Genomic DNA, 19244 nt, shown 5'->3' with positions numbered 1-19244 from the left:
ATGGATGATATGAGCAACGGACAAAATGACCTCCAATCTTCGCTAGAAGGAAATGGAAGCTCCTCTCCCCCTAGAAGAAGGGTGACAACGAGATCCAACAATAAAAAAATTATATTGTGTAACAAAAACATGGGTAAATCGGCCACGTAAAGCTATACGCAAATTGGCCTGAATAAAAATAGTTATAAATAAAAAAAAAATACTGATCTACATCCGAATAATTTAAGAAATCCTAGACCCACTGTACAACAGATCAGTAAGAATTGCTTCTAATCTTCTAAGTGTTTGAGTTTCCGTTTTCTCTGGCTATTCGAATGGCTATCTACCATTCAATCAGCGTAATAAACTATTCTTTGTATAATAGGGTGGGACAAGGTTGTATGGGAAAAATTATTTTCTCGCTCCACCAAACTTTTCGTGTTCCTTTTGGGTCCCATAAGCACCATGCAAAATTTTAGCTTGATAGGAGAAACTATATTTTCGCGCCCGCGGTTCAAAATTTGTATGGGATTTAGTATGGGAAAACTAACTTTTAACAAAAAAATCATCTGGAGGTCACCCTATATACTCAAAAAATCAGCGGGTATGTAATTTTTGTAGGAAATTTAATGAGGAAGAAAACCTTCGAAGACTGTAACATAATCCGACATCTGTAAAAAATGTTATTAAAGAAAAACCGACACAAGGTCCGAACGATGGCTCATTGCTTAATACATCTAGCACCACTGCTGCTAGTGGTGGTAATATGAGTTTGCTTCCTTTTATTATGCTACAACGGTTGATCTGAGTTGTTTGATGTCTTCACAATAGTTGCTCGGTGTAGTTTGAAGATTTTCTTAAACATAAAAACCATGTTCCAAAACTCACTGTAAAGACACACAAAAAACTAACTTTTTTATTTGAAGAAATTCAATTTTGAAGTCTTCAACAATATTGTTGATAAACTCAAATACTATAACTTTGTCGAAGACATAAACCATCTGCCTCATATGGTTTAGAAGATATGGATGATTTCATTTAATACTATGAAAAAAACATTGATTCCAAGTTTTTCTTTTTCTTATTTTTCTATAGTCCATATCTTCTAAACCATATGAGACAGATGGTTTATGTCTTCGACAAAGTTATAGTATTTGAGTTTATCAACAATATTGTTGAAGACTTCAAAATTGAATTTCTTCAAATAAAAAAGTTAGTTTTTTGTGTGTCTTTACAGTGAGTTTTGGAACATGGTTTTTATGTTTAAGAAAATCTTCAAACTACACCGAGCAACTATTGTGAAGACATCAAACAACTCAGATCAACCGTTGTAGCATAATAAAAGGAAGCAAACTCATATTACCACCACTAGCAGCAGTGGTGCTAGATGTATTAAGCAATGAGCCATCGTTCGGACCTTGTGTCGGTTTTTCTTTAATAACATTTTTTACAGATGTCGGATTATGTTACACTCTTCGAAGGTTTTCTTCCTCATTAAATTTCCTACAAAAATTACATGCCCGCTGATTTTTTGAGTATATAGGGTGACCTCCAGATGATTTTTTTTGTTAAAAGTTAGTTTTCCCATACTAAATCCCATACAAACTTTGAACCGCGGGCGCGAAAATATAGTTTCTCCTATCGAGCTAAAATTTTGCATGGTGCTTATGGGACCCAAAAGGAACACGAATAGTTTAGTGGAGCTGAAATCAATATTTTGACCCACCCTAATGTATAATATCCAAACCACATTCTTGAACGTTGTACATTTTTTAGATGTCCTACAGGATTTCTCCAGTGGTGTAAAATTTTGTATTTTGAACTTTCGTTAAATCTTTGCTCGACTTCAACTCGACTAGATTGCAATATTGACTGGATTAAATATCAAAGTAATATCGCAGAACTAGCCCAAACCAAACAGAAGGCCTCCCAACCCTTGGTGGGACAAAAAGTGCTCTGAGACTAAACTCGCAAAACAAAATACGTGCAAAACGGTTCTAAAACGGGGAGGAGGAACAAATCAGAATTTTGAAAAGAGAGGCCTTAGAGTCCAAGTACAAGAGCATACTTCAGGCGTAGAAAAGTAGCTATTGAAGACATTTTGTCGAAGGTTTGGTAAGAGAAACCTCAATGAGCACTCTTTGGAACATGGCCAGACGTATGACGAATCGTAACGTGGGAAATGAGAGTGAGGAATACTCGAACCGATAGATATTTGACTTTGCTATGAAAGTTTACCCAGATTCTGTTCCTACACAGAAAATTATTCGGGAGTCTGTTCCAAATAATGGTTCCTTTGATAGCCCCTTTTCAATGATGAAATTTTCTGTAGCACTCTTGTCTTGTAACAATAACGCTCCTAGGTTGGACAGATTTAAATTCAACTTGGTGAAGAATTTGCCCGACCTCTCAAAAACACGTTTGTTGGAATTGTTCAACAAGTTTCTTGAGCAAAACATTGTTCCACCTGACTGGAGGCAAGTTAAAGTTATCTCCATTCAAAAGCCGGGGAAACCAGCTTCCAATCACAACCCAATGTTATCCTGCATCAGGAAATTGTTCGAAAAAATGATTCTTCGACGACTCGACACTTGGGTCGAGTCGAACGATTTGTTGTCAGATACTCTGTTCGGCTTCCGTAGAAATAAAGGGACGATAATAATTGTCTTGCATTGCTTTCGTCTGACATCCAAACTGTCTTCGCTCAAAAACAACGGATTGCATATGTATTTTTGGACAATAAAGGAGCATTTGGTCTAGTTTTCATTGACAAGTTCCACCAACATGAACTTCCAGCGGTTATAAATAATTATTTGCACAACCTTTTGTCAGCGAAAAGCATGTATTTTTTCCAGTAAGGCTCATGCCTCAGTCCGCCAGTCACCCGACATTGACAGCTCTCTAGTAACCTTATGCACACTAAGACAATTGGCAGATGATGGCGTGGTGTCTTCTTGGAAGATATGCACCCCTATTATGTACGTCGATCGATTCAAAATATGAAATATGAAATATGAAATGAATAATATAAAAAGAAAAAGAACTTGTAAGTAATGTTGACAGCTTTGATGATCAGTGTTCGAAATTTCAAATGTTCCCGAACGAGAGTCGATCGAATCATACAAGTCGAACGGAATAATAAATGCAAAATTCGAACTCGAACGAAAGTGTAGAATCGTTCGTATCACAAATCCGTCGGATTGCAGAATCGGGGTGATGATAAAAAAGTAGAATGCATTTCAACCCACCCTTTGGGAGCGAGGATTTTCACTGTTTCACTGGGGGTTCTTTTCCTTTCAATTTCCGCTCACCAGTGACTTCGAATGATCTCGGGTATGTATTTTTTAATCAAATTTATAACTGTTTCTGAGTGAATAGTAAACAGAGCTAGCTGAACCTGTTCGTTGGTGCTGTTTGTATACTATTGCTATTCGGAATACAAAATTGTTCTGCCTGCCTGTCAGCAACATTCAACTTTAACAACTTGGTTGGCAGTTGTAGCAACGATACACGATACATGAATTCGAACGAATATAGATACAGTTTAAATACTAAAATCTAGAAGGATTACGATTTTTTTCCCATAGTAGCTATCGTGGATTAGTAGGCTGGTGGTTATTTAGTTAAGTTTGCTATTTCGTTTAAATGATTTATTTTGATTTGTTCGTGTATGGATCGATTTTAGATTTGTACAGTTCGGTTTTTAATAGAAACTTAAGATTTCATGTGGCATTCAATGCGAGCTGTTTCCGTTTTATTTTATATTGACGATAGATCAGAAAGGTCGAAGTTCATATTTGTCAAATGAAATTATCACATACACGTTAAAAATTATTCATAGTATTCGGAGAAAGGCTCGTCTAAATGTAAGAGATTAGCATAATCTGTTGGTGTTTTTTCTTACGCTGGTAGTAGTTTTACACTAAAAATGTCTAGTAATAATAAAGTATTAAGTACACGGCTAGTATAAATGCTCGTTAGTTTTAGTCGATTACTCCTACAATTAGATGTTTGCTTCAAAATCGCTTGTGGAAACGTTTTATCCAACCGTTACTCACAGAACGAACGATTTCTTTTTCGTCGGTCGCATGAAGCGTTACTCTTCGAAGCGGGGTTTCTGTCTGAACTAAAGCTATGTTATCCATGTTATTACAGTTATCTTTTTCTAACTTTGGTAATAAAATATGGTTCATGTAAGATCCGAGTACAATCGATCTCTTCTAGTTGTTTTGATTAAAAAAATGTACAGTAATATTCAACCAAAGGTATAATAGACAGGCTACCGTTAGTAGGTTGTTGACAGTTCATAAATAAATGCAATATTTATGTTCACTCATTCTTCTGTTAAAGCATGCTAACAATAACTGATGTACTATGTATAGACGGTTTATCCTTTAAAAACGGTTACTAGGAAGAAAAACGATAAACATCCAATACTGCTGCTTCCGTTGATATCCGCTTCAATCGTTCACCTGTTAGAATATTTCTTGCTGTCGCTCAGTCTAAGCCTAGAACAAACTGAACGAAACAATGCATACGCGAGGAGGGAATTGCAACCGAGACGTCCCTTCGGCTCGCTGTTCTATCTTTGCTATACCCACAGTACGCGCGATGAAACACCACTGTCGGAGTCTCCGTTGTGCTGGTGGATCTGGAGTTTTGGTGGAACTACCGGAGCCGAATCCCAGCGGCGATGATTGATGAAATGGCTGTGGTGTTCGTATGCCGAAGATTGGGTCACTCGAGACGGGATCTCCGGTGCTTTGGAAGGCGATGGGATTCCTAGCTTGTCGGAGAGTAGCTTACTGCTACTGTTAGTGCTAGCGGATTGTCCATTGGGCATAGGATTTATGGCGATTGTCGTCACGTTACTAGTCGGTATCACGGTATTATCCTTCATATCGGATGAATCGTCGGACACGATGGATACCGAACCGGTCGAGGAAGCAGCAGATGAATTGGAATCGGCCGAACCAACGCCCGTTGTCGATGAGGCCGTAGAAGAAGACATCATCGTAGAGTTGATGAGAGGCAGTCCGATCTCTTGAAACGAGTTCATCGAACTGAATCCACTTTCATCCTCTGCCGAGTTGGTGATCATCATCTCTTTGATTCGATCGATGTTTGCACTGTGACGGTGATTTATCAAATGGCCGCTATTACTACTGCTGCAACTACTACTGCTACTTCCGCTGTTCTGATGTTGATGCACCAGCGGATGATGATGATGCAAATGATGGCTCAACGGAGGAGACGGTCTATCCGTATTATCCTCATCCGTTTCCGCTTTGTTCGATGAGGACGTTGAGTGCACCGAATCATCTGTACTGCTTCTCAATGATAACCGACTTCCTCTCATGTTCAACTTGCGACTGAATCCAACATTACTCCGCGTATTCACCACTCCTCCGTACAGACCGTCAACCGCCGCCGGTACGTGATGATGATGGTGATGGTGGTGAACAGTGGAAGCACTGGAACTTGCCAACCCTCCGCCAGCTCCGGTTAATGTCGTGGTACTACCAGTAGTAGATCCGGCTGCCGATGCCAGCAGCATGCTATCGAGTCCGGTTGATGATTGTGATAACGTTGGTTCCTGGGTGTTGAGTAGGTTCTGTACCGTTCGCAACAGACGGAACGCTTCCTGGGCCAGCTTCTCCGGGTCAACTTCGCCATTGGAAATTGACAGAGTCTGGATGCGTTTTGGCGAACGACGCCTGGAACGAAAGAAAAGAAAAGAAAAAGAAAACTATCAGACCAGCAAAGGAACCGTAAGATGCAGAGAACTGCAAAGTTTCCGCTGAAATAAGGCGCAAAATTGAGCATGGCGGCACCACGATTTGATCTTATGTCACGTGCAGTAAATTTCTATGTATATCAAGCAGCATGGATTAAAAGAGTTTCTGATTTCTCTCGATTCGCTTCATTTCGGCTGGAATTTGCGTGGTAATTCTCGGCTGGATGGTGCGCTTCTCGGTCGCCGGCCGGATAGCGACGCCAAGATGACACCGATATTTTTGTTTTGGTCTGCATATCATCATCGTCATCGTCATCGTCAGCATCATCATCATCATCGGTGAGTATTTATATCTACACAGTTGAACCTGCTGTTGGTGGTGCCATTCTACGTTTAACGCGGTACGAAGTTGCATGTGTTCGAATAATTCCTTCAGAGAGTACATTTTTGAACGCAAATCTGAACATTATAATGGAATAGTGTTTAATGTTGACATTATACAGAACTTTCTTGCGTAGCCGTCAGCACAACTTCGCTTAAAACGAACTAAACCATTCTAAAAACAATGAAGTTGGAAGCATTGTTTTTACTGTTATACGTAAACTACATCTAAAGTCACAAAAACTCAGACCCGAAGACGAAAAAATGTGTTTTCTCTCCTAATAATTGATGGGAAAGATTTCCCTATCCTACACGGAAAACTCTCAGGACACAAAATTGTAATATTGCAGCAATATTGTAAACTTTGCGTCTGCTTAGCGGTTCAAATTGAACTGTGAGGAAGAGATGGCAGTTCAATTTGAACTGCTTTAAGCACTGATGAGTCGAAGGCGAAACGTGAAGAAAGCAGTAATATTATAGTTTTGGAATGCAGTCAGTGGGCGAAGGGTCTTCACCCTTGCAAAATAATAATTCTCTTCAACGAGACAACAGAACAGAAACGTTTCATGTTGAAATTTTTAATTGACAAGTATACGTACATGACGTGTTTTGGTTGTAGACTTTTTCGCAGACTATTGGAAATCATGGTTTTCGCAGACATTCGTCAAAATTCACAAACTTTTAAAATAGTCGCGGTCTTTTTTTTTGTTTGCAGCAGTTAAAAGTTTTATATGGAAGATCTATAATAGAACTGGAACTAAAACAAACGTATCCCCAGTAATTCGTTTTAGTTTCATTTATTCGAACAATACTTCTGCCAAATTTAAAACTGGCATACGATGCGGTTCTATTCTGACAAAAATGAACAGAATAAACTTTTTTTGACAGTCGCCGTGTATTTGCTTACAGTTTAAAAGCTCATCAGGGGTTCATCATTTGAATTTAAAAATTGCAAGTCGCCTCACACTAAACAGATTTATACTATTATCGCTCCTTGATGCTGGAAACATATACAGGCAATCTTTTTAGTTTTTTCCCTGTGAAACACGTTTTTAACAGGCACTTTTTCGTCATTTTATAATTTTTAATTTGCAGTCGCAAATCAAAACAAACACACGGCAGCTGTCAAAGATGAACTTGATTCATCGGCAGTTCATTTGTATCGTCATCGTGTAAAACCTAACTAGGATTTTTACCGTCACTGCTAACCTCTACCGAATGAACACATTTTGACAGTTCAGCAGTACTGTTTGAAAACAGAGAAATTTTTTTAACAATTAATTAATCTAAATAGAGTTTTGTTCACGATTGGATACGGTTTGTTTTTGAGATTTATTAAAAAAAGTAACTAATTGCAAAATGTAAAGATGATTGTTCAAGATGTACTCTTCGATTTTTGTTTAAACAGTACCGCTAAACTGTCAAGGATGTATGCTTGTTCATTTGTGACCTCACGATAAAAAATCTAATTAGGTTTTGCACGAACATGACATAACCTCACAAAATTCATAGAATGAACATCATTTGACAGCTACCGATGGTTTGTCTACGTGTTCATTCTAATTTGAATATGTGTTATTAGAAATGTAAACAAATCACCGGTGTAAGCAAATCATGAACATTATTCATTACGAGTTCATTTGTGATGTCATCTTGAAAAACCTAATAGAGAAATCCTTGAGATGTCATCTGTCAAAATGTCATGACATCAGGTTCATTAGTTATTTTGCCTTCAATAACCCAGCGTTGAAAAATTAAAAACAATGGAGGAAAAATAATTTCGTGTATTGATAAAACACTATTTTCAATGAACAAAATTTACTGTGCAAGCGTAGAAACGGCTTGATTAGCTTTCGTTGTTAGGGTTTTACTTCAAACAAACTAATCATTGACTGGTATGCTGAATTTAAACGTGGTCTGGCAAACAGCGATGGTGCATAACACTCTGTTCGTCCAAATGAGGCTATCCATTCCGTATTTTTTATGCGAATTGTCAAAGTTATGCGAATTTTCGTTTTGCAGTTTTTTATAGGGTTATAGGGTTTTCTTGTTTCGGTTTAGAAATGCATGAAACGTCGAGATCTAGTGTTTACTTGAAACAATATTTTTCTATACCTTATGATCAAAAAAGAACATGAATTTTCGTTTTAAAATTCCCGCGCTTGTCCAATCGGTAAACTTTTATTCTCTCAACGTTGGCAACACTTTTATACACATTTTGTCAAATTTTGACGCATATCGTACGATTAGTTTTTGTTTGGCGTCTATACAAAGAAGTTGAAAAATTTTCGTGTGGCGATTTTTATAATGGATGAAAGTTTAGAACAACGTGCGTGCATCAAATTTTGTGTTGCAAATGGATTTAAGTGTTTCGAAACGTTGAAAATGTTAGGAAAGGCCTTTGGTGAATCGTGTCTAGGAAAAACACAGGCATACGAGTGGTATAAACGCTTAAAATGTGGTCGTACAAGCTTGGATCATGATGAGTTCCCTGGCCGCCCAACAACATCTGTTACTGAAGAAAACATTGAATCGGCGAAGTAAATCGTGTTGCAAAATCGTTCTGTACCGATTAGAGAGATTGCTGTGTTGTTGGGCATCTCTTATGGATCAGCCGAACACATTTTAACTGATGTTTTGGGTTTGAAACGCGTCGCTTCTCGGCTGGTGCCAAAAAAGTTGAATTTCATTCAAAAACAGTGTCGTGTTGATGTGGCCAAAGAGATGATTTCCAACGCAGATAGTGACCCCACATTCAACGAATGCATCATAACTGGTGATGAGGTGTGGATCTATGAAGTTGTGGAGCCGTTGTTCTAAATTTTCATCCATTATAAAAATCGCCACACGAAAATTTTTCAACTTCTTTGTATAGACTCCAAACAAAAACTAATCGTACGATATGCGTCAAAATTTGACAGAATGTGTATAAAAGTGTTGCCAACGTTAAGAGAATAAAAGTTTACCGATTGGACAAGCGCAGGAATTTTAAAATGAAAATTCCGGTTCTTTTTTTATCATAAGGTATATATTTTCTTGTGCAATCAACTTAATTCGAGATAATACCAGATCTCGACGTCTCATGCATTTCTAAAACATGTGGCATCAAAACAAAATTTCTATTTCGTAAATCTCAAAATTGCCAAAAGTCCCAAATTTGACGAAAAATATGTGTTTTTCGAGATAACACAGATATCGCCGTTTTAAGCATTTTTTAAACATTTGGCGTCAAACAAACCTTTCCTTAATCCCTCTAGTAGTGTGATAATTCCTTTCTATTGTCATTCAAACAGTCTCATTAAACATTTCTTAGTTTCGAAAGGATAATTTCTGACACGAATTCATTCGGATAGTTTCGGTTAGTTCAAAATAGTGTAACTTAACGCTTACGTCGACATATTCGACAACATTCTTGAAATCAACAGTATTAGCAATAATACATTTAAACTTGATGATTGGTTACTTTCTGAAAAAAGTGAGGATATGAAAAAACGCAGTTTGTCGGTTACGTCACATATATCTATAGTATACCTAATGAACCGGAAGTGAAAGCCAATTCATCTTCGAACTAGATTCACAATCCAATAGTAGCTTTCAAACGAGCATAAGTTTATTATAATAAGGTAAGCCATCTAGGAGAAAATTGAACGGAGGAAATAAATGCATTTTGTCGGTTACGTCAAAGCAAAGCAAAGTCTTGGCATTACATTCCTTCTGTGGAATTTGGCCTTTCTATTTCAACAGACTTCGCAGCCGATTCTTAGTGTACAGAATCATTGCATGCCTAGTACTATGGATCCTACTGACACTAGGAATCCTTCCAGGTCGGGGCTCGAACATACGACAACTGACTTGTAAGACCAGCGTCCTATGCATTGAACCGCCAACCCGGGACGATGTCGGTTACGTCTCTTATGCTTTTATATTCCTGGAACCGAAAGTGACAGCCAATTGATCTTCGAACTAGATTCATAACACAATAGTAGCTTTCAAATGAGTAGGGTAAAGTGTTATAATATGGCCCCCTTGAGAAAACATTGAGATATTTCTAAATGTACTGATATATTTTCTTCGAGAATGTATGTATTTCTTTGCAATACGTCTGAGGAACATAATTTTTAATGATTTCGGAAGAAGTGATGAGAATTGATTGATACAAACACATATGGCATAATGCCCCAGCAACCGTATAATATGCCTCACAACAAATCAGTGGTATGCCCCACAACAATGATGCAATATGCCCCTTGAAAAGCAGATAAAGAAGATATTTTTTGCATCAGAAATCAATAGCATAATCAATTAATTACAATTGGAAACCAACATTTTTTATCCTCCCAACGGTACATTTTGTTTTAATAACCGTTATAAATCTTCAAAACAACATTTTAACTCGAAGCATACTGTTGAATCGAAGGTGGGGCATAATGTCCATAGAGTGATTGTTATGAGAAAATTCGTATATCAAAGAAATGGCCAACAGGGACGCTTTATAACACTTTCCCCTATAAGCTTGTTGAAATTGGGACAGCCATCTCCGAGAACATTGAGCGTATAGAATGAATCTTCGAAAGGTGCACACACACATTTTTCTATCTCGTCGAGCTGAATCGAATTATATATAACACTAAGAGTCTCCGGAGCTCCGATCAAAAGTCGTCTTCTTCAGCAATTTTATTACTTTTCTACGGAGACAGGAGAAAATTCTATATCCCAAAGTCGGGGGGTAAGGGGGGGTTGTCTTATTAGATGCTTGGATGATTATGACCTTCAGTGCATTTTAGTTTACAATTAAAAAAACGCGTAACTTCGGAAATCCGTGTAAAAACCGCGTAACTTCGGAAATTCGCGTAAAAACAAACGCAAAACTTAAGGAATTTTTCTTATGCTAAATGTCTTAGAAATGCATGAAACATTGTGATATGGTGTAATCTCAAAAAAAAAAATCGGGGAGACTTTAAGACTTAGAGAATTTGAGACTGCGTACACACCAAAAAAAATTGAATAATACAGGTCACTTAATTCCTCATACGATGTCATTAATAAAGACCTAATTTGTCAAATGACGGAAAATTTCATTTGTAATGACTTAATGTTAGATTAGCTCGAATTTTACTGGTTTCGACTGTAACTTGCATTCTGCTAGCAGGTGCGACACTATGAATTTAAATGCACATTTTACCAGCCAAGCAGATGCATGCTTTTGTGGCTCAGTCGATTAACAGAAGTACTTGCGATCCAATGATTCTCGGTTCAAGTCGCGGCGGTTGCTATCAGCATTCTTTTTTATTTCAACGAATTTCATGTCATGTAGTTTTAGACACAATATTGAATGTTCTTCCACGTGAATTTGCGTGAACTGCGACGTTGCATTTATGTGCATCTAATTAGAGGTAAAATCACAGGGATTTTTTAAAGTGTGTAGCTTCGGAAATCCACGTAGAAAAAAACAGATTGATGAAATTTTTTTATGCCTAATGTCTTAAAAATGCATTAAACGTCAAGATTTGGTGTAATCTAATTTTTTTTTTAATTGAAAAAGTGTCATAGAGTTGAGTTAACAAAATTTTGCAGATTATACCGGTTTTGATGTTTAATGCCCTTCTAAAACAAAACAAAAAATGGGATAGCTTCGAAAATTCGCGTCAAAACACCGCATAACTTCGGAAATCCGCGTAGCAATAGCGTAATCACGGAAATCCGCGTTAAAAAGGCGCGTAAAAACCGCATAAAAATCGCGAAAAAAGACCGTAGTGTATTGAAATTATTTTCACTCAGTTTAGATTTTTCAACATACACACTTAGAAAAATCTCCATATTTATAGATGCACATAAAAGGAGCGTCGTGATTCATTTACATTCATAATTCAAAGTATGTAAAGATAAGTCATATCATTAACTTCACAGTTAACATAGCTAGAACTTACATCGATACAGATGCAAAATTTATATCTACATGTTAGTAGATGTAATATTATGTCATCACCGAATAAATTACGACATGCTTGAATTTACATGTTTGGTACTCTTGAAAAGACAGTTTAGATCGATTTTGGAAAAACAAAGCATGCCAAGTGACTTTTCGTGACAAAAATCATATGTGCTGAAAGATTCATTGAAATTTGAAAAGGCGCTGCCAACACTTGCTCAAGCAGGCGCAAAATTCGTGAATAGAGAGCGAATAAAGAAGAAAAAAGTCACATCGCAACCGTCATTCACACTCATGTCAAATTAATATGGTCTTGTAAATTATTGTAACGCAAAACGGCATCGCATGGCACTGTGCCTAAACGGTACAATCCAATTTTTTTAATTGTATCTCCATCACCTTTCAGAGTTAAATGGCATTCACTGGAGTTCATCTGCAGGTTTCGAATTATGTTACGAAGGTGAGCCCAAACAGATCCAATTTATTCGACTGACATAATCGATCATAAAGAAGCTCCATTCTGAATGAGCTTCCCACACGCATAGATGGGGGCAATAAAGCGCCATTAAATGAGCAAAATTTTTCAAAATGTGCAACTGAATCCGAAGGAAAACAAATCAAAACAAATCTTAAAAGCCAAATTAATTTGATTGCTGCCATTCAGGGTCTTCCATTTATGGGCCAAATCGCACCACCAGAGACCAAAACAAAAGCGATAATTTATGCGTCCATCTAATGGGACGTTTCGTTTAACGCATTTTTATGACGCTGTCATTGCATTCGGAATCCCGCTACTCACGGTGAGTGTCGGCCCCTGGGGCTCGGTTTGGTGAACCCCCATTCTTCAGTCTGGTGGGTGTAGAAAACCATTTGGCGGAGCCCCAAGCCCTCGTCTTTCTAGCAGCGGTGAACACGTCAACGTCATAAACAAATCGGCCGCTAATTTATTGGTCGCACGTGTTAATTACACACGCAGACGCAGCAGCGATGGAATGACGCAAAAAACTGCATCTGCATCTGAGTTGGTGACCTGTTCTTGGTGCGTCTTGCCGACTGACAGACGAGAGGAATTCCTGGCCGACGTCGTCGCGTGATAAAGGCGGATTAGTGTCAATTGGAATGTTTTTCGTTTTAGCCGTTTTTGTCTCGTTTTGTTTGAATTTTTCGGTAAAAGGTAAAATAGAAAATCAGGGGGATCAGGAAGTCTGACATAAAATTTGAAGATGTATTCAGATGATCGCCTGTTTTCTATGTGCTTATTTTATTCCTACGAAAGCAACTCAAACAACCGGGAGATCGGATTAAGGTTGGACCTTTCAAATTTAATGTATTCTATCGGGAAAACAAATTGGCTTTTTTTAGAACACGTTGAACACTACCCGAGCCGGTAGGATTAGCGTGTTTCAAAGTTTTAACCACAATGAATGTTGCCAGTTGTCAACCATAACTAGTAATTTTTAAACAAACAATTCGAAGTTTGAAATATTGCAGTAAATTTGATACTCACCAAGTAAAATCTCGAAAAGTGCTGTAGGAACCGGCGGGTGAGGGCGGAACGCAGTCATCGTCCAGCAGCGGTGAGACCACAATCGAATTGCCCTGGAGTTGCTGCTGCGGCTGCTGCTGATGGCTGCTGAGTAATTCTTGCTGTTTCTTGGTGTAGGTTTTTTGCACATCGATCAGATTGGTGCTGCTGCGGGCTCTCGGACTGCTGGCACTGCTGCTGTCGGAATCGTGATGGCTGTGATTCTTGGACACCTGAAGAACGCTCTTCGACCGCCCGATGATGTTCGGCTGTAGTGCGTCCAGCCCACGGTAGCACCGGTCCAGATAGCGGACCACTTCCTCCATCACGGCACGGTACATCTGTCGGCTGGAATCAACCTGTTGTGGGAAGATGAAAGTTCAACAAAATATTACGATGTTGTGACACAGAAAGGCAACCCGGAGCGAGTGCCAGTCGGTAATAAGTAGGCAACCGATATTCCTAAAACAAACATAAAATGCGTCTCTCGGTTGTACAGTACCGGGAGGGAGAGAGGGGTAAAAGTCGAAAGTGTGAAGATTTACTATTTTCCTCCGTTGAGCATTTGTAGGTTGACAAGAAACCGAAGGGGGACCGACCGACCGTGATCATGTGGGAGTAAAAAATTTATGCTTGAATCGATGCCGCGGAAGCGAAATAATATGATGAGTAAACAAACAAACAAACAAACAGAAAATCGGTGATAGTTGTGGATTTAGGTTTGGTTTGTGTTCTTGGGACGAACGGTAAGTCCAATAAAATAGTGATTGATAACTAGGTCACGAAATGCAGTTGAAATTGGGATTTTAAAATTGTGGTGCATTTATTCTACTCAGGTTTTGTCTGTACATACAATGCAAAATTGTTTAATATTTCAAACTGTACATAAAAAAAATTTTAAGGTTAATGAATACACAATATTTCTAAAGAAACGCACATATTTAAAGAAGTTAAATCAGTTCTTTTTACAAATACCAACCGGTTCTCATTAAAACTTCAATAACAAGTCATTTATTTAAGGATCTACTAACAATCTTGAAAATAAAACAACAATCATAGCTTTTGCGATTTGCAACAATGGGTGTTTCCCCTTCAACTCTTGACAGTTAAGAGCTTTGTGTAAATTTATAAATAGGGCTATTATACCAATAGTCATCTAAATACTAGAGTCGCCATGCCGATTAATCAATTAATTGTGATAAAATCGAGTACAATATTATTACTTCGGCTCTAAGAAGTAATACAGCAGAAGAAATAGTTCGAAAATTGTTCAATACTACTACTATAGCGATGCAAAAACTCAAAGCAAACGCTTCTAATTTCATCTTACTCTTAAAGTCAATCTATCGAACAAAGACAGCAGATCTCACTCTTGCTAACGGTTTCCATATATGCAATGAATACTAGAGCTGAGATAAATGGAGGTACCGTTACCCTACAAATTCTTAGGTTTCTATAAACACTTGAAAATCGATTGACCTTTAATCTAAGGTTGTTTCGCTCGTTGATAGCAAATTCAATACCTTAAACCTGTCTAAATCTCTAACACCGCGATTCGTTCAAAAGAGTATAATCGTTGTTCGATTAAGTAAATGAAATATCACTGCTTTTTTACCTTTCTCATATGGAAAAGGCTATGCAAACACTGTGAAAATCGATTTTTGAACCGTTATTATCATATACCATTCGACTCGTCAAGTACACAAAATGTAATGTAACAAACATGTTCACTTGATTGTCTCAAGCTTAGATCAAAATGAAAGGTCTTTTGGTGCCATAGCCTGCTATCGAATTTTGTTCGGATCGACCATCCGGCTCTGGAGTAACGGGGTAAAATGTGCAAAAAAAGTGCACTCGGTTTTCGATTCGATCAATTTTCGTCAACTCAGCTTCAAACCCAAATGCCCTGTAGACTCATAATCTGCTATTGAATTTTATCCGGATCCGACTTTCAGTTCCGGAGTTACGGGCTAAAATGTGCACTCGATCTTGTCAGAGAGCACTCGACTAATTTTCAAGTGAAATCTGGGAATCTTACAATCCCCATCTGGATGCGACTTCCGGTTCTAGAATTACAGATTGATGAATATACAAATTTTATTTTCAAGCGAATTTTGATTTTGGGTATACCGATCGTGTACTCTAAACCGGAAATCATTCCAATTTCTTAGAAACGGTTGGACCGATTTTCACAAACTCAGATTCAAATTCCAAGTATCATGTTCTCATAAGTTAATGTAATATTTTATCCAAACCTGACTTCCAGTTCCGGAAATACAGGGTTAAGTATATGAAATTAAGACTCTTCATTCAGAGCGATGATGCAAAAAACTATAATTATTTCAATTTATAGATAATGTTAGTTGCTGGCCAAACGAACCGTTTTCAGCTATACTGGTTACCAGTTTTCGGTTCAGGAAGCACCGTAAATAGTGGCCAAGAACTCAAAAACGGAACACTCTTCTTTTTCAGTAGACGGCAGAGTAGATTTTCTCAAAGTTAGACTCTTAAGAAAGGGTTTTCATTCTCATGGACTCTTATTGCTTTTGTTCAGAATCGACTTCCAGTTCCAGAACAACAGGCTGAAGTGTGTTCAAAATTTCAAATCGTCGTTTAGAGCGACAATGCAAAAAATCGAAGAACTCCTCTAAATTTGGCTCAAAGTCGAAAATTTAAAAAGTAATGCTAGTTTAGGTACAAAATTTTTTATGTTCTTGTTAAAAAAAAGTATTTTGAAGAACCCCTTAGCAATATTTTTGAAAACATGAGTTATATGAGAAAAGCATCATTACGCCCCTAGGTGCATTAAAACAGGTTTTTTTTTGGTCGACTTTGTTTGAATTAGATTCCGAGTGAAAGAGAATATTTGAATCCAGTGTTGGTGATTGCCGAAAATTTGACAGAAGCTGCTATATTGCTATCTATATTGTATACAACATTTTCAATCCGGTAGAAGATGCTACAAGAACTTGAGTCTCTCAATGCATGAACCGCGAGAGAATTTTTCTACATTCCTTCGCTCCACTTCATACTCTGAGTATTTCACGGCCCTTAAAAAAAATTACAGTCTGATAATGATCGTTGCTGTGTGGAATTTCCCAAGAGAGAATCGCAAGTTGACAATTATCGCAGAAAATCGAGTCGATGATTCAACTTGATGATTCTCATACTAGGTTGCAATATTTCAAAACCCTTGTGTGGAACATTCACAGACATTTTCATAGACACAACTTATACATAGGTTATATGCACATAGTTAGAATAAGGGGCAATAGTAAAATGATTCTATCGCAATTATCAACTGCCTGTATAGAATCGGATCGCGAAACGAGAATAAGCGACCGTTTGTTGCTTCAGAGAAGATCCCCACAGCAGCGTGCTAACCTTTGATTCTCAGAAATGTCATCGAGAGAAATTCGCTCTCGCACTGGTGTCGATTCTATGTTAAATGAGCCATGCCGGATTTTTTTTGTTGCGATGATTTCCAACTCTCTTTTATGGCACTGATTCAATCGTTGAAGAGTTGCCAAAGAACATTATTTGATACGATAAAAGCCATCCTTGTTTGAATCTATAGATTTTTTATATTGCTCAAATTTTTTTAGTACATACGAGTTTAACTACATAACTCTTCACTATATTTATTCCTCATCATACTCAGAAATTGCCCATTTTTCATGCAATAATGATGCTCCTAGTCGGAAAGAAATCAAATTTTACTTGGTGAACAACTATCCCAATTATTGCCGGATCAGAAAATTTGTTCACTAAACTTTATAGAATTGTGTTGCAAACTTCGCGAGTATAATATTGTTCCACATATTACTGGAGGCAGGCGAAAGTTATCGTCATTTAATAATTTCGATTGCTTCGAATCGCAAATTTAAAATCTGCTGTAGGCAAATTCTGAAGCTCTAGAATTTTGATAGCTCCTGAACAACAGAGAGAAATATATTAAAAGTTTTAAAGTATCATATAGAGCGAAAATGAAAAAAAAAACAAGCGAAGAATTTTTATAAACTTGGATAAAAACTGTTTATAAAATGAAAAGGTCATGACGGTTTATGCCCAAACAAACTTTTTTGTTCTTTTTCTAGACTCAAATGAATGTTTTTTTTAAGAATCCCTTGGTAGTATTTATGAAAACATGAGCTGTACTAGGTGGATGAAACAGGTTTTTTTTAATTCGTACCTTTCATCCTTCTCTGTGAATTATGGAGTTGAAGAGTAGCCAAATATGATGGCTGTCATGGTTCAAAAAAATCGATGAGATGGCGCTCGTAGTAAACCAGTAACCACGTCTTTCTAGAGTACTAACCTTTGCTTGAAACGGGTCAAAATTTTAAGTCGATCCGACCAGAAACAGCTGAGTTATCGAGGTTGGAGTAAAGTCGTTTTGTAGTTTGTTTAAAAAATGGAAAGAACCGAGTTTCGTGTTTTGATAAAACATTGTTTTTTAATGGGTAAAAACACCGTGCAAGCAAAACAATGGATTGAAAAATGTTATCCGGACTCTTGTCCATCAAAAGCAACGATTTGTCGGTGGTTCGCCGAGTTTAAACGTGGTCGTACCGACACAAATGACGCGGAACGCTCGGGTAGATCTGTGGAAGCCGTTAAACCGGAAAATGTGAGTGAAGTGACAAAAAATATAATGAAAGATCGTAAAGTGAAGCTCCGTGAGATTGCTGAGATGACACAGATATCATATGGAAGTGTATTTACTATCCTTCATGAAAAATTGAGCATGAAAAAGGTTTTTTCCAAGTGGGTGCCGCGATTGCTTTCGATGGAACAAAAACAGCAACGAGTCGATGATTCAGAAAGCAGTTTATCGCTATTTACTCGCAACAAAAAAGATTTCTTGCGTCGTTACGTGACCATGGACGAAACATGGATACATCAATACACTCCAGAGTCGAAGCGGCAGTCATCTGAGTGGCGCACAGCTGGCGAAAGCCGTCCGAAAACGCAGCAGTCAGCTGGCAAAGTCATGGCGTCAGTTTTTTGGGATACGCATGGCGTAATTCTCATTGACTACCTCGAAAAAGGTAAATCGATCAACAGTGATTATTATATTGACTTACTGATGCGTTTAAAGGAGGAGATCGCAAAAAACACAGCCGTTCATGCAGAGAAAAAAAATCCTTTTTCACCAAGACAATGCACCCTGCCACAAGTCGATGAAAACAATGGCGAAATTGAACGAATTGGGCTTTGATTTGCTTCCCCATCCCCCATACTCGCCAGATTTAGCCCCCAGTGACTACTGGCTCTTTGCCTGATCTTAAAAAAATGCTCCAGGGAAAAAGATTTGGCTCAAATGAGGAGGTCATCGCTGAAACTGAAGCTTATTTTGAAGCGAAAGATAAATTTTTTTATAAACATGGTATTGATAAATTGGAAAAACGTTGGAACCATTGTATCACCCTAAAAGGTGATTATGTTGATGAATAAAAAAAAAATTTGCAAAAAAATGTTGTTTCCATTGTTAGTCTCGGGACTTATTGATCCATGTGTTATTCATATCTAACAGCATAACAAAAATTATTAAAGTCAAACAATTTTACACGGTGCACACAAAGCTTCATTTGCTTTTAACGTTTTATTAATTTTTAGTTGGTTTGACGTAAAGCCGCCATAACTAAATTCAGTTTTGCAATGACTGAGAGGAAACATATATTGGAGAAGCC

At 37.7% G+C, this 19244-nt stretch overlaps 1 protein-coding gene across 4 annotated transcripts in view; it reads right to left on the bottom strand.

The window, feature by feature from the left end:
* Positions 1-3614: 3614 nt before the first annotated feature.
* LOC131438628 (uncharacterized) overlaps positions 3615-19244 on the bottom strand; it is a 289451-nt gene continuing 273821 nt past the window's right edge. For all 4 annotated transcript variants that reach the window (XM_058608762.1, XM_058608763.1, XM_058608764.1 and 1 more), the window contains 2 exons: positions 13534-13910; positions 3615-5696 (listed from right to left, as the gene is read on the bottom strand). In XM_058608762.1, the coding sequence (XP_058464745.1) occupies positions 4571-5696; positions 13534-13910 (1503 nt within the window). In that variant the 3' untranslated portion in view covers positions 3615-4570. The remainder of the gene's footprint in view (positions 5697-13533; positions 13911-19244) is intronic.

Source organism: Malaya genurostris, chromosome 3 (genome assembly GCF_030247185.1).
Source record: "Malaya genurostris strain Urasoe2022 chromosome 3, Malgen_1.1, whole genome shotgun sequence".
Lineage (NCBI taxonomy): Eukaryota > Metazoa > Arthropoda > Insecta > Diptera > Culicidae > Malaya > Malaya genurostris.
Note: the sequence above shows the minus strand (reverse complement) of the source record. Positions and strands in the feature narration are given on the sequence as shown.